At 41.4% G+C, this 15242-nt stretch overlaps 1 protein-coding gene across 1 annotated transcript in view; it reads right to left on the bottom strand.

Moving 5' to 3' along the window:
• Positions 1–15242, bottom strand: part of necab1 (N-terminal EF-hand calcium binding protein 1) — a 162638-nt gene that overhangs the window by 64026 nt on the left and 83370 nt on the right. Inside the window, exons 3-4 of the mRNA XM_064982557.1 lie at positions 11948–12056; positions 5083–5108 (exon numbers count right to left, since the gene is read on the bottom strand). Of these exons, the coding sequence (XP_064838629.1) occupies positions 5083–5108; positions 11948–12056 (135 nt within the window). The remainder of the gene's footprint in view (positions 1–5082; positions 5109–11947; positions 12057–15242) is intronic.

Below are 15242 nucleotides of genomic sequence, written 5' to 3'. Positions count from 1 at the left end.
AGGCACAGTATGTATCTGACCTAGTGCACTCCTGTCAAAACAGACAGTATGTATCTGACCTAGTGCACTCCTGTCAAAACAGACAGTATGTATCTGACCTAGTGCACTCCTGTCAAAACAGGCACAGTATGTATCTGACCTAGTGCACTCCTGTCAAAACAGGCACAGTATGTATCTGAACTAGTGCACTCCTGTCAAAACAGGCACAGTATGTATCTGACCTAGTGCACTCCTGTCAAAACAGACAGTATGTATCTGACCTAGTGCACTCCTGTCAAAACAGACAGTATGTATCTGAACTAGTGCACTCCTGTCAAAACAGACAGTATGTATCTGACCTAGTGCACTCCTGTCAAAACAGACAGTATGTATCTGACCTAGTGCACTCCTGTCAAAACAGACAGTATGTATCTGACCTAGTGCACTCCTGTCAAAACAGACAGTATGTATCTGACCTAGTGCACTCCTGTCAAAACAGACAGTATGTATCTGTCTAGTGCACTCCTGTCAAAACAGACAGTATGTATCTGAACTAGTGCACTCCTGTCAAAACAGACAGTATGTATCTGACCTAGTGCACTCCTGTCAAAACAGGCACAGTATGTATCTGACCTAGTGCACTCCTGTCAAAACAGACAGTATGTATCTGTCTAGTGCACTCCTGTCAAAACAGACAGTATGTATCTGACCTAGTGCACTCCTGTCAAAACAGACAGTATGTATCTGACCTAGTGCACTCCTGTCAAAACAGGCACAGTATGTATCTGACCTAGTGCACTCCTGTCAAAACAGACAGTATGTATCTGACCTAGTGCACTCCTGTCAAAACAGGCACAGTATGTATCTGACCTAGTGCACTCCTGTCAAAACAGGCAGTATGTATCTGAACTAGTGCACTCCTGTCAAAACAAGCACAGTATGTATCTGACCTAGTGCACTCCTGTCAAAACAGGCAGTATGTATCTGAACTAGTGCACTCCTGTCAAAACAGGCACAGTATGTATCTGTCTAGTGCACTCCTGTCAAAACAGACAGTATGTATCTGTCTAGTGCACTCCTGTCAAAACAGACAGTATGTATCTGACCTAGTGCACTCCTGTCAAAACAGACAGTATGTATCTGACCTAGTGCACTCCTGTCAAAACAGGCACAGTATGTATCTGAACTAGTGCACTCCTGTCAAAACAGACAGTATGTATCTGACCTAGTGCACTCCTGTCAAAACAGACAGTATGTATCTGACCTAGTGCACTCCTGTCAAAACAGACAGTATGTATCTGACCTAGTGCACTCCTCCTGTCAAAACAGACAGTATGTATCTGACCTAGTGCACTCCTGTCAAAACAGACAGTATGTATCTGACCTAGTGCACTCCTGTCAAAACAGACAGTATGTATCTGACCTAGTGCACTCCTGTCAAAACAGACACAGTATGTATCTGACCTAGTGCACTCCTGTCAAAACAGACAGTATGTATCTGACCTAGTGCACTCCTGTCAAAACAGGCACAGTATGTATCTGAACTAGTGCACTCCTGTCAAAACAGACAGTATGTATCTGTCTAGTGCACTCCTGTCAAAACAGACAGTATGTATCTGACCTAGTGCACTCCTGTCAAAACAGACAGTATGTATCTGACCTAGTGCACTCCTGCCAAAACAGGCACAGTATGTATCTGAACTAGTGCACTCCTGCCAAAACAGACAGTATGTATCTGACCTAGTGCACTCCTGTCAAAACAGACAGTATGTATCTGACCTAGTGCACTCCTGCCAAAACAGACAGTATGTATCTGACCTAGTGCACTCCTGTCAAAACAGACAGTATGTATCTGACCTAGTGCACTCCTGTCAAAACAGACAGTATGTATCTGAACTAGTGCACTCCTGTCAAAACAGGCACAGTATGTATCTGACCTAGTGCACTCCTGTCAAAACAGGCACAGTATGTATCTGACCTAGTGCACTCCTGTCAAAACAGGCACAGTATGTATCTGTCTAGTGCACTCCTGTCAAAACAGGCACAGTATGTATCTGAACTAGTGCACTCCTGTCAAAACAGGCACAGTATGTATCTGACCTAGTGCACTCCTGTCAAAACAGGCAGTATGTATCTGTCTAGTGCACTACTGTCAAAACAGACAGTATGTATCTGAACTAGTGCACTACTGTCAAAACAGACAGTATGTATCTGAACTAGTGCACTCCTGTCAAAACAGACAGTATGTATCTGACCTAGTGCACTCCTGTCAAAACAGGCACAGTATGTATCTGAACTAGTGCACTACTGTCAAAACAGACAGTATGTATCTGACCTAGTGCACTCCTGTCAAAACAGACACCGTATGTATCTGAACTAGTGCACTCCTGTCAAAACAGACAGTATGTATCTGTCTAGTGCACTCCTGTCAAAACAGGCACAGTATGTATCTGACCTAGTGCACTCCTGTCAAAACAGGCACAGTATGTATCTGTCTAGTGCACTCCTGTCAAAACAGGCACAGTATGTATCTGACCTAGTGCACTCCTGCCAAAACAGACAGTATGTATCTGACCTAGTGCACTCCTGTCAAAACAGACAGTATGTATCTGACCTAGTGCACTCCTGTCAAAACAGACAGTATGTATCTGACCTAGTGCACTCCTGTCAAAACAGACAGTATGTATCTGACCTAGTGCACTCCTGTCAAAACAGACAGTATGTATCTGAACTAGTGCACTCCTGTCAAAACAGACAGTATGTATCTGAACTAGTGCACTCCTGTCAAAACAGGCACAGTATGTATCTGACCTAGTGCACTCCTGCCAAAACAGACAGTATGTATCTGAACTAGTGCACTCCTGCCAAAACAGGCACAGTATGTATCTGTCTAGTGCACTCCTGTCAAAACAGGCACAGTATGTATCTGACCTAGTGCACTCCTGTCAAAACAGACAGTATGTATCTGACCTAGTGCACTCCTGTCAAAACAGACAGTATGTATCTGTCTAGTGCACTCCTGTCAAAACAGACAGTATGTATCTGACCTAGTGCACTCCTGTCAAAACAGACAGTATGTATCTGACCTAGTGCACTCCTGTCAAAACAGGCACAGTATGTATCTGACCTAGTGCACTCCTGTCAAAACAGACAGTATGTATCTGAACTAGTGCACTCCTGCCAAAACAGGCACAGTATGTATCTGTCTAGTGCACTCCTGTCAAAACAGGCACAGTATGTATCTGACCTAGTGCACTCCTGTCAAAACAGACAGTATGTATCTGTCTAGTGCACTCCTGTCAAAACAGACAGTATGTATCTGACCTAGTGCACTCCTGTCAAAACAGGCACAGTATGTATCTGTCTAGTGCACTCCTGTCAAAACAGGCACAGTATGTATCTGACCTAGTGCACTCCTGTCAAAACAGACAGTATGTATCTGACCTAGTGCACTCCTGTCAAAACAGACAGTATGTATCTGTCTAGTGCACTCCTGTCAAAACAGGCACAGTATGTATCTGACCTAGTGCACTCCTGTCAAAACAGACAGTATGTATCTGAACTAGTGCACTCCTGTCAAAACAGACAGTATGTATCTGACCTAGTGCACTCCTGTCAAAACAGACAGTATGTATCTGACCTAGTGCACTCCTGTCAAAACAGACAGTATGTATCTGAACTAGTGCACTCCTGTCAAAACAGACAGTATGTATCTGAACTAGTGCACTCCTGTCAAAACAGACAGTATGTATCTGACCTAGTGCACTCCTGTCAAAACAGACAGTATGTATCTGACCTAGTGCACTCCTGTCAAAACAGACAGTATGTATCTGAACTAGTGCACTCCTGTCAAAACAGACAGTATGTATCTGAACTAGTGCACTCCTGTCAAAACAGGCACAGTATGTATCTGAACTAGTGCACTCCTGCCAAAACAGACAGTATGTATCTGACCTAGTGCACTCCTGTCAAAACAGACAGTATGTATCTGACCTAGTGCACTCCTGTCAAAACAGGCACAGTATGTATCTGAACTAGTGCACTCCTGTCAAAACAGGCACAGTATGTATCTGACCTAGTGCACTCCTGTCAAAACAGACAGTATGTATCTGACCTAGTGCACTCCTGTCAAAACAGACAGTATGTATCTGACCTAGTGCACTCCTGTCAAAACAGACAGTATGTATCTGACCTAGTGCACTCCTGTCAAAACAGGCACAGTATGTATCTGAACTAGTGCACTCCTGCCAAAACAGACAGTATGTATCTGACCTAGTGCACTCCTGTCAAAACAGACAGTATGTATCTGACCTAGTGCACTCCTGCCAAAACAGACAGTATGTATCTGACCTAGTGCACTCCTGCCAAAACAGACAGTATGTATCTGACCTAGTGCACTCCTGTCAAAACAGACAGTATGTATCTGACCTAGTGCACTCCTGTCAAAACAGACACAGTATGTATCTGACCTAGTGCACTCCTGTCAAAACAGACAGTATGTATCTGACCTAGTGCACTCCTGTCAAAACAGGCACAGTATGTATCTGTCTAGTGCACTCCTGTCAAAACAGACAGTATGTATCTGACCTAGTGCACTCCTGTCAAAACAGGCACAGTATGTATCTGAACTAGTGCACTCCTGTCAAAACAGACAGTATGTATCTGTCTAGTGCACTCCTGTCAAAACAGACAGTATGTATCTGACCTAGTGCACTCCTGTCAAAACAGACAGTATGTATCTGACCTAGTGCACTCCTGCCAAAACAGGCACAGTATGTATCTGAACTAGTGCACTCCTGCCAAAACAGACAGTATGTATCTGACCTAGTGCACTCCTGTCAAAACAGACAGTATGTATCTGACCTAGTGCACTCCTGCCAAAACAGACAGTATGTATCTGACCTAGTGCACTCCTGTCAAAACAGACAGTATGTATCTGACCTAGTGCACTCCTGTCAAAACAGACAGTATGTATCTGACCTAGTGCACTCCTGCCAAAACAATGCATCACTTTTTGACGTTTACTTCACTAATATGTAGTTGTTGTCATGATAAAATTTGATCAAAGTCAATTAAGCTGTATGAAATGCGAGTCTAACTTACCACACAGTTCGTCAGTGTCCACATTGCTGCAAGACAAAATAAAGGAAGAGGTCATTAGTTGAAGAGCAAAATTAACAACCTTTCGAGAGCTTGGAATGACAACGTTTGATATGCATTCTTGTTAAACTGAGTTATAGACAAAGCCTTGTTAAACTGAGTTATTGACACAGCCTTGTTAAACTGAGTTATCAACACAGCCTTGTTAAACTGAGTTATCAACACAGCCTTGTTAAACTGAGTTATTGACACAGCCTTGTTAAACTGAGTTATCAACACAGCCTTGTTAAACTGAGTTATCGACACAGCCTTGTTAAACTGAGTTATTGACACAGCCTTGTTAAACTGAGTTATCAACACAGCCTTGTTAAACTGAGTTATCGACACAGCCTTGTTAAACTGAGTTATCGACACAGCCTTGTTAAACTGAGTTATTGACACAGCCTTGTTAAACTGAGTTATCGACACAGCCTTGTTAAACTGAGTTATCGAAACAGCCTTGTTAAACTGAGTTATCGAAACAGCCTTGTTAAACTGAGTTATCGACACAGCCTTGTTAAACTGAGTTATCGAAACAGCCTTGTTAAACTGAGTTATCGACACAGCCTTGTTAAACCGAGTTATCGACACAGCCTTGTTAAACTGAGTTATCGACACAGCCTTGTTAAACTGAGTTATCGACACAGCCTTGTTAAACTGAGTTATTGACACAGCCTTGTTAAACCGAGTTATTGACACAGCCTTGTTAAACTGAGTTATCGACACAGCCTTGTTAAACTGAGTTATCGACACAGCCTTGTTAAACTGAGTTATCGACACAGCCTTGTTAAACTGAGTTATTGACACAGCCTTGTTAAACTGAGTTATTGACACAGCCTTGTTAAACTGAGTTATTGACACAGCCTTGTTAAACCGAGTTATTGACACAGCCTTGTTAAACTGAGTTATTGACACAGCCTTGTTAAACTGAGTTATTGACACAGCCTTGTTAAACTGAGTTATCGAAACAGCCTTGTTAAACTGAGTTATCGACACAGCCTTGTTAAACCGAGTTATTGACAAAGCCTTGTTAACCTCTTACACTTATGGTGGCGCTATTTCATTTTTGGAAGAAAAACGTTCCCGTTTTAAACAAGATATTTTGTCACAAAAAGATGCTCGACTATGCATATAATTGCTACTGTTCGAAAGAAAACACTCTGACGTGTCCAGAAATACAAATATCTTCTCTGTGCGTGCCCTTTAACGTGAGCTTCAGGCAAAACCAAGATGACTTGGCATCCAGGAAATGACAAGGATTTTTGAGGCTCTGTCTTTCATGATCTCCTTATATGGCTGTGAACGCAAGAGGAATGAGTCTGGCCTTTCTGTCGTTTCCCCAAGGTGTCTGCAGCATTGTGACGTATTTGTAGGCAGATCGTTGGAAGATTGACCATAAGAGACCACATTTACCACGTGTCCGCCCGGTGTCCTGCGCCGAAATTGGTGCGCAAAAGTCACCTGCCAGTATTTTTCCATGGGGCACAGAGAGAGAAGCAAGCTTCCCACGAACTGCATGTCAATGAAGAGATATGTGAAAAAACACCTTGAGGATTGATTCCAAACAACGTTTGCCATGTTTCGGTCGATATTATGTAGTTAATCCGGAAAAAGTTTCACGTTGTAGGTGACTGCATTTTCGGTTCGTTTCGGTAGCCAGGCGCAATGTAGAAAACGGAACGATTTCTCCTACACACAGACGCTTTCAGGAAACACTGCGCATTTGGTATGTGGCTGGGAGTCTCCTCATTGAAAACATCAGAAGCTCTTCAAAGGTAAATGATTTTATTTATTTGGTTATCTGGCTTTTGTGAAAATGTTGCGTGCTACATGCTACACAAAATGCTATGCTAGCTTTGCATACTCTTACACAAATTAGTCAATTTCTATGGTTCAAAAGCATATTTTGAAAATCTGAGATGACAGTGTTGTTAAGAAAAGGCTAAGCTTGAGAGCAAACGCATTATTTTAATTTTATTTGCGATTTTCAGAAATCGTTAACGTTGCGTTATGCTAATGAGCCTGAGGCTTAGTCACAATCCCGGATCCGGGATGGGGAGTTTCAAGAGGTTAAACTGAGTTATCGAAACAGCCTTGTTAAACTGAGTTATCGACACAGCCTTGTTAAACTGAGTTATCGACACAGCCTTGTTAAACTGAGTTATCAACACAGCCTTGTTAAACTGAGTTATCGACACAGCCTTGTTAAACTGAGTTATTGACACAGCCTTGTTAAACTGAGTTATCGACACAGCCTTGTTAAACTGAGTTATCGACACAGCCTTGTTAAACTGAGTTATCGACACAGCCTTGTTAAACTGAGTTATTGACACAGCCTTGTTAAACTGAGTTATTGACACAGCCTTGTTAAACTGAGTTATTGACACAGCCTTGTTAAACTGAATTATCAACACAGCCTTGTTAAACTGAGTTATCGACACAGCCTTGTTAAACCGAGTTATCGACACAGCCTTGTTAAACCGAGTTATCGACACAGCCTTGTTAAACCGAGTTATCGACACAGCCTTGTTAAACTGAGTTATTGACACAGCCTTGTTAAACTGAGTTATCGACACAGCCTTGTTAAACTGAGTTATTGACACACCCTTGTTAAACTGAGTTATTGACACAGCCTTGTTAAACTGAGTTATCAACACAGCCTTGTTAAACTGAGTTATCGACACAGCCTTGTTAAACTGAGTTATCGACACAGCCTTGTTAAACTGAGTTATCGACACAGCCTTGTTAAACTGAGTTATCGACACAGCCTTGTTAAACTGAGTTATCAACACAGCCTTGTTAAACTGAGTTATCGACACAGCCTTGTTAAACTGAGTTATCGACACAGCCTTGTTAAACTGAGTTATCGACACAGCCTTGTTAAACTGAGTTATCAACACAGCCTTGTTAAACTGAGTTATCGACACAGCCTTGTTAAACTGAGTTATCGACACAGCCTTGTTAAACCGAGTTATCGACACAGCCTTGTTAAACCGAGTTATCGACACAGCCTTGTTAAACTGAGTTATTGACACAGCCTTGTTAAACTGAGTTATCGACACAGCCTTGTTAAACCGAGTTATTGACACAGCCTTGTTAAACTGAGTTATCGACACAGCCTTGTTAAACTGAGTTATTGACACAGCCTTGTTAAACTGAGTTATTGACACAGCCTTGTTAAACTGAGTTATCAACACAGCCTTGTTAAACTGAGTTATCAACACAGCCTTGTTAAACTGAGTTATCGAAACAGCCTTGTTAAACTGAGTTATCGACACAGCCTTGTTAAACTGAGTTATCGACACAGCCTTGTTAAACTGAGTTATCGAAACAGCCTTGTTAAACTGAGTTATCGAAACAGCCTTGTTAAACTGAGTTATCGAAACAGCCTTGTTCTGTTCAGATAGAACCTTGACATTCCAAGGTCAGGATTTCATAACATTGAGAACCCCTATAGTCTCAACTACTACATCACTGCAGGTCTCTTCTTTAAGACAGATCACGAGTTGACATTAAATCCCTGGCTGGGTCTGTCTGCATGGGTACCTGCTTAGGGAGCTGCTGCTATGGAAACCAGGATGACTTGAGTGACTTGGAAACATATAGCTAGGAAGATGGAGGGCTCAGAGAGATGGAAACATAGAGCAGACAGAGACACGGAGAGATGGAAACATAGAGCTGGGAGGATTGAGGGTTCAGAGAGATGGAAACATAGAGCAGACAGAGACACGGAGAGATGGAAACATAGAGCTGGGAGGATTGAGGGTTCAGAGAGATGGAAACATAGAGCTGGGAGGATTGAGGGTTCAGAGAGATGGAAACATAGAGCTGGGAGGCTTGAGGGTTCAGAGAGATGGAAACATAGAGCTGGGAGGATTGAGGGTTCAGAGAGATGGAAACATATAGCAGACAGAGACACGGAGAGATGGAAACATAGAGCTGGGAGGATTGAGGGTTCAGAGAGATGGAAACATAGAGCTGGGAGGCTTGAGGGTTCAGAGAGATGGAAACATAGAGCTGGGAGGATTGAGGGTTCAGAGAGATGGAAACATAGAGCTGGGAGGATTGAGGGTTCAGAGAGATGGAAACATATAGCAGACAGAGACACGGAGAGATGGAAACATAGAGCTGGGAGGATTGAGGGTTCAGAGAGATGGAAACATAGAGCTGGGAAGATTGAGGGTTCAGAGAGATGGAAACATAGAGCTGGGAGGATTGAGGGTTCAGAGAGATGGAAACATAGAGCTGGGAGGATTGAGGGTTCAGAGAGATGGAAACATAGAGCTGGGAGGATTGAGGGTTCAGAGAGATGGAAACATAGAGCTGGGAGGATTGAGGGTTCAGAGAGATGGAAACATATAGCAGACAGAGACACGGAGAGATGGAAACATAGAGCTGGGAGTGAGGGTTCAGAGAGATGGAAACATAGAGCTGGGAAGATTGAGGGTTCAGAGAGATGGAAACATATAGCAGACAGAGACACGGAGAGATGGAAACATAGCTGGGAGGGTTGAGGGTTCAGAGAGATGGAAACATACAGCTGACAGAGACACAGAGAGATACATGTTATTTATTTTCCCGTGTGTACTTTAACCATTTGTACATTGTTACAACACTGTATATATATATAATACTGTTAATATTTATTGTTTATTTCACTTTTGTATACTATCTACCTCACTTGTTTTGGCAATGTTAACACATGTTTCCCATGCCAATAAAGCCCCTTGAATTGAATTGAGAGAGACCCCTCATGCTAAGAGGACGTTACTCATTAACGTGTTCCTGTCGACATTACTGCGTCCAATGGAACCCTATCTCCTCTTTTGAGGCCCAGGTGGTATTTGGGATGCAGACATTGTCTCCAGGAGAGTGGCTTCTAAACTGTGAGTGTGGACACAGAAAGCACCAGCCATTGTCTCCAGGAGAGTGGCTAATAAACTGTGAGTGTGGACACAGAAAGCACCAGCCATTGTCTCCAGGAGAGTGGCTAATAAACTGTGAGTTTGGGCACAGAAAGCACCAGCCATTGTCTCCAGGAGAGTGGCTAATAAACTGTGAGTGTGGACACAGAAAGCACCAGCCATTGTCTCCAGGAGAGTGGCTAATAAACTGTGAGTGTGGGCACAGAAAGCACCAGACATTGTCTCCAGGAGAGTGGCTAATAAACTGTGAGTGTGGGCACAGAAAGCACCAGCCATTGTCTCCAGGAGAGTGGCTTCTAAACTGTGAGTGTGGACACAGAAAGCACCAGCCATTGTCTCCAGGAGAGTGGCTAATAAACTGTGAGTGTGGGCACAGAAAGCACCAGCCATTGCGTCCAGGAGAGTGGCTAATAAACTGTGAGTGTGGACACAGAAAGCACCAGCCATTGCGTCCAGGAGAGTGGCTAATAAATAAACCAAACTATAGATTAGGGTTCCGCAACTGGTGGCCTGCGAGTCGAATTTGGCCTCACAATTTTCAGAGTAAGTAAAATCAAATTAAATTTAATAGTTATTTACATTTTCATTGTTGGACATAAAAGCCTGTAAAAACACCAGGAAATCAGCTCCAAGTGATTTTAATTTAAGAAATCTGTTCCCAGTAATTCCCACGAATAATAGAGAGATGCAATGTAATCAAGGTTTGAAATGATTATGTTTTAGTCTAACATTATATCTGTTTGGGCTTCTTGCAGTCAATTTGCAGTCTACAAATTATTTGTAATTATGTTCCTGCCCACCTGAACATCCACTCAAAAAAAAAACCATCCCTTGGCTGAATCTTGTTGATGATTTCTGCTATAGACTGAAACTCTGCCAGACAGACAGACAGGTTCAGCCCCCGTAGCTGTGACAGACAGACAGACAGACAGACAGACAGACAGACAGACAGACAGACAGACAGACAGACAGACAGGTTCAGCCCCCGTGGCTGTGTCAGACAGACAGACAGACAGACAGACAGACAGACAGACAGACAGACAGACAGACAGACAGACAGACAGACAGACAGACAGGTTCAGCCCCCGTGGCTGTGTCAGACAGACAGACAGACAGACAGACAGACAGACAGACAGACAGACAGACAGGTTCAGCCCCCGTGGCTGTGTCAGACAGACAGACAGACAGACAGACAGACAGACAGACAGGTTCAGCCCCCGTGGCTGTGTCAGACAGACAGACAGACAGACAGACAGACAGACAGACAGACAGACAGACAGACAGGTTCAGCCCCCGTGGCTGTGTCAGACACACAGACACTCCTGTTCCCCTCATCATCTATGTGTTGTTCTGTAAAGGACATTATAATGTGCGCTAGATATTGTTAGATAATGTAATAAGCACCAACAATAATGTATCTCCTAAATGAAATCGGTAGCATATTGTTAAAATAATATGTTAATATAATATTGTTGATATAATGTTGTTAATATGATATGTTAATATAATATGTTAATATAATATAGTTAATATGATATGTTAATATAATATGTTAATATAATATAGTTAATATGTTAATATAATATGTTAATATTGTTAATATGATATGTTAATATAATATGTTAATATCACATGTTAATATGCTAATATAATATTGTTAATATGATATGTTTATATAATATGTTAATATAATATGTTAATATGCTAATATACTATTTTAATATAATATGTTAATATAATATTGATAATATAATAGAAAACAGATACCTGTAGATTCATGTTTTCCAAGACTCACTCTTTTTTCAAGAGAGGAAGAGAGAGTATTGTGAGAGAGAGTCAAAGCCAGAGCCAGAGAGTATTGTGAGAGAGTCAAAGCCAGAGCCAGAGCCAATTCTAGAACTTACTCTGTGTTGTGAGTGTCTATGGTGTTAAAGAGCTCCTTCAGTTGATCGGATGTCAAAACTCCATCATGGAAGTAGGCTCTGAACTCTTCAAACGACAACTTCCCATCATCTGGAGCACAAAACAGTTGGGAATGGAAAAAATACTTTATTGGACATTCGGTTAGAAAATCTATTATTCATTCACCCCCCCCCCCCCAGAGGGACACAGAGGGACTAACGCGGTTTGGCCCAGTTGGTAACATAAACAAACATTACATGCAAATGTGTTGGCGTTAGGCTGGATGAAAGACTGGAGTGAGATTGGATAAAACACTGGAGAAAAGACTGGAGTTAGACTGGATAAAAGACTGGAGATAGACTGGATAAAATACTGAGGAAAAGACTGGAGTTTGACTGGATAGAATACTGGAGTTAGACTGGATAAAACACTGGAGTTAGACTGGATAAAACACTGGAGTTAGACTGGATAAAATACTGGAGTTAGACTGGATAAAACGCTGGAGTAAGACTGGATAAAACAATGGAGTTAGACTGGATAAAAGACTGGAGTTAGACTGGATAAAATACTGGAGTTAGACAGGAAGAAATACTGGAGTTAGACTGGAGTTAGACTGGATAAAAGACTGGGGAAAATACTGGAGTTAGACTGGATAGAATACTGGAGTTAGACTGGATAAAACACTGGAGTTAGACTGGATAAAAGACTGGGGAAAATACTGGAGTTAGACTGGATAAAATACTGGAGTTAGACTGGATAAAATACTGGAGTTAGACTGGATAAAATACTGGAGTTAGACTGGATAAAACACTGGAGTTAGACTGGATAAAACATTGGAGTTAGACTGCAGTTAGACTGGTTAAAATACTGGAGGTAGACTGGATAAAATACTGGAGTTAGACTGGAGTTAGACTGGATAAAACACTGGAGTTAGACTGGATAAAACACTGGAGTTAGACTGGAGTTAGACTGGTTAAAATACTGGAGTTAGACTGGATAAAACACTGGAGTTAGACTGGAGTTAGACTGGATAAAATACTGGAGGTAGACTGGAGTTAGACTGGATAAAATACTGGAGATAGACTGGAGTTAGACTGGTTAAAATACTGGAGTTAGACTGGATAAAACACTGGAGTTAGACTGGAGTTAGACTGGTTAAAATACTCGAGTTAGACTGGATAAAATACTGGAGTTAGACTGGATAAAATACTGGAATTAGACTGGATAAATACTGGAGTTAGACTGGATAAAACACTGGAGTTAGACTGGAGTTAGACAGGATGAAATACTGGAGTTAGACTGGAGTTAGACTGGATAAAAGACTGGGGAAAATACTGGAGTTAGATTGGATAGAATACTGGAGTTAGACTGGAGTTCGACTGGATAAAATACTGGAGTTAGACTGGATAAAACACTGGAGATAGACTGGATAAAATACTGGAGTTAGACTGGATAAAATACAGGAAACAGACTGGATAAAATACTGGAGTTAGACTGGAGTTAGACTGGTTAAAAGACTGGGAGAAATACTGGAGTTAGACTGGATAAAATACTGGAGTTAGACTGGATAAATTACTGGATTTAGACTGGATAAAATACTGGAGTTAGACTGGATAAAACACTGGAGTTAGACTGGATAAAATACTGGAGTTAGACTGGATAAAACACTGGAGTTAGACTGGATAAAACATTGGAGTTAGACTGCAGTTAGACTGGTTAAAATACTGGAGTTAGACTGGATAAAACACTGGAGTTAGACTGGATAAAACACTGGAGTTAGACTGGCTAAAATACTAGAGTTAGACTGGCTAAAATACTAGAGTTAGACTGGAGTTAGACCGGATAAAATACTGGAGTTAGACTGGCTAAAATACTGGAGTTAGACTGCAGTTAGACTGGTTAAAATACTGGAGTTAGACTGGATAAAACACTGGAGTTAGACTGGAGTTAGACTGGTTAAAATACTGGAGTTAGACTGGATGAAATACTGGAGTTAGACTGGATAAAATACTGGAATTAGACTGGATAAATACTGGAGTTAGACTGGATAAAACACTGGAATTAGACTTGATAAAAACTAGAGTTAGACTGGATAAAACACTGGAGTGAGACTGGATAAAACACTGGAGTAAGACTGGCTAAAATACTGGAGGTAGACTGGATTTAGAATGGATAAAATACTGGAGTTAGACTTGTTAAAATACTGGAGTTAGACTGGAGTTAGACTGGTTAAAATACTGGAGTTAGACTGGATAAAATACTGGAGTTAGACTGGATAAAATACTGGAGGTAGACTGGATTTAGACTGGATAAAACACTGGAGTTAGACTGGATAAAATACTGGAGTTAGACTGGATAAATTACTGGATTTAGACTGGATAAAATACTGGAGTTAGACTGGATAAAATACTGCGGTTAGACTTGATAAAATACTGGAGTTAGACTGGATAAAATACTGGAGTTAGACTGGATAAAATACTAGAGTTAGACTGGAGTTAGACAGGATGAAATACTGGAGTTAGACTGGAGTTAGACTGGGGAAAATACTGGAGTTAGATTGGATAGAATACTGGAGTTAGACTGGAGTTCGACTGGATAAAATACTGGAGTTAGACTGGATAAAATACAGGAAACAGACTGGATAAAATACTGGAGTTAGACTGGAGTTAGACTGGTTAAAAGACTGGGAGAAATACTGGAGTTAGACTGGATAAAATACTGGAGTTAGACTGGATAAATTACTGGATTTAGACTGGATAAAATACTGGAGTTAGACTGGATAAAACACTGGAGTTAGACTGGATAAAATACTGGAGTTAGACTGGATAAAACACTGGAGTTAGACTGGATAAAACATTGGAGTTAGACTGCAGTTAGACTGGTTAAAATACTGGAGGTAGACTGGATAAAATACTGGAGTTAGACTGGAGTTAGACTGGTTAAAATACTGGAGTTAGACTGGATAAAACACTGGAGTTAGACTGGAGTTAGACTGGATAAAATAATGGAGGTAGACTGGAGTTAGACTGGATAAAATACTGGAGTTAGACTGGTTAAAATACTGGAGTTAGACTGGATAAAACACTGGAGTTAGACTGGATAAAACACTGTAGATAGACTGGATAAAATACTGGAGTTAGACTGGATAAAATACAGGAAACAGACTGGATAAAATACTGGAGTTAGACTGGAGTTAGACTGGTTAAAAGACTGGAATTAGACTGGATAAATACTGGAGTTAGACTGGATAAAACACTGGAATTAGACTGGATAAAAACTGGAGTTAGACTGGATAAA

The sequence above is a fragment of the Oncorhynchus masou genome, chromosome 13 (assembly GCF_036934945.1).
Source record: "Oncorhynchus masou masou isolate Uvic2021 chromosome 13, UVic_Omas_1.1, whole genome shotgun sequence".
NCBI lineage: Eukaryota > Metazoa > Chordata > Actinopteri > Salmoniformes > Salmonidae > Oncorhynchus > Oncorhynchus masou.
Note: the sequence above shows the minus strand (reverse complement) of the source record. Positions and strands in the feature narration are given on the sequence as shown.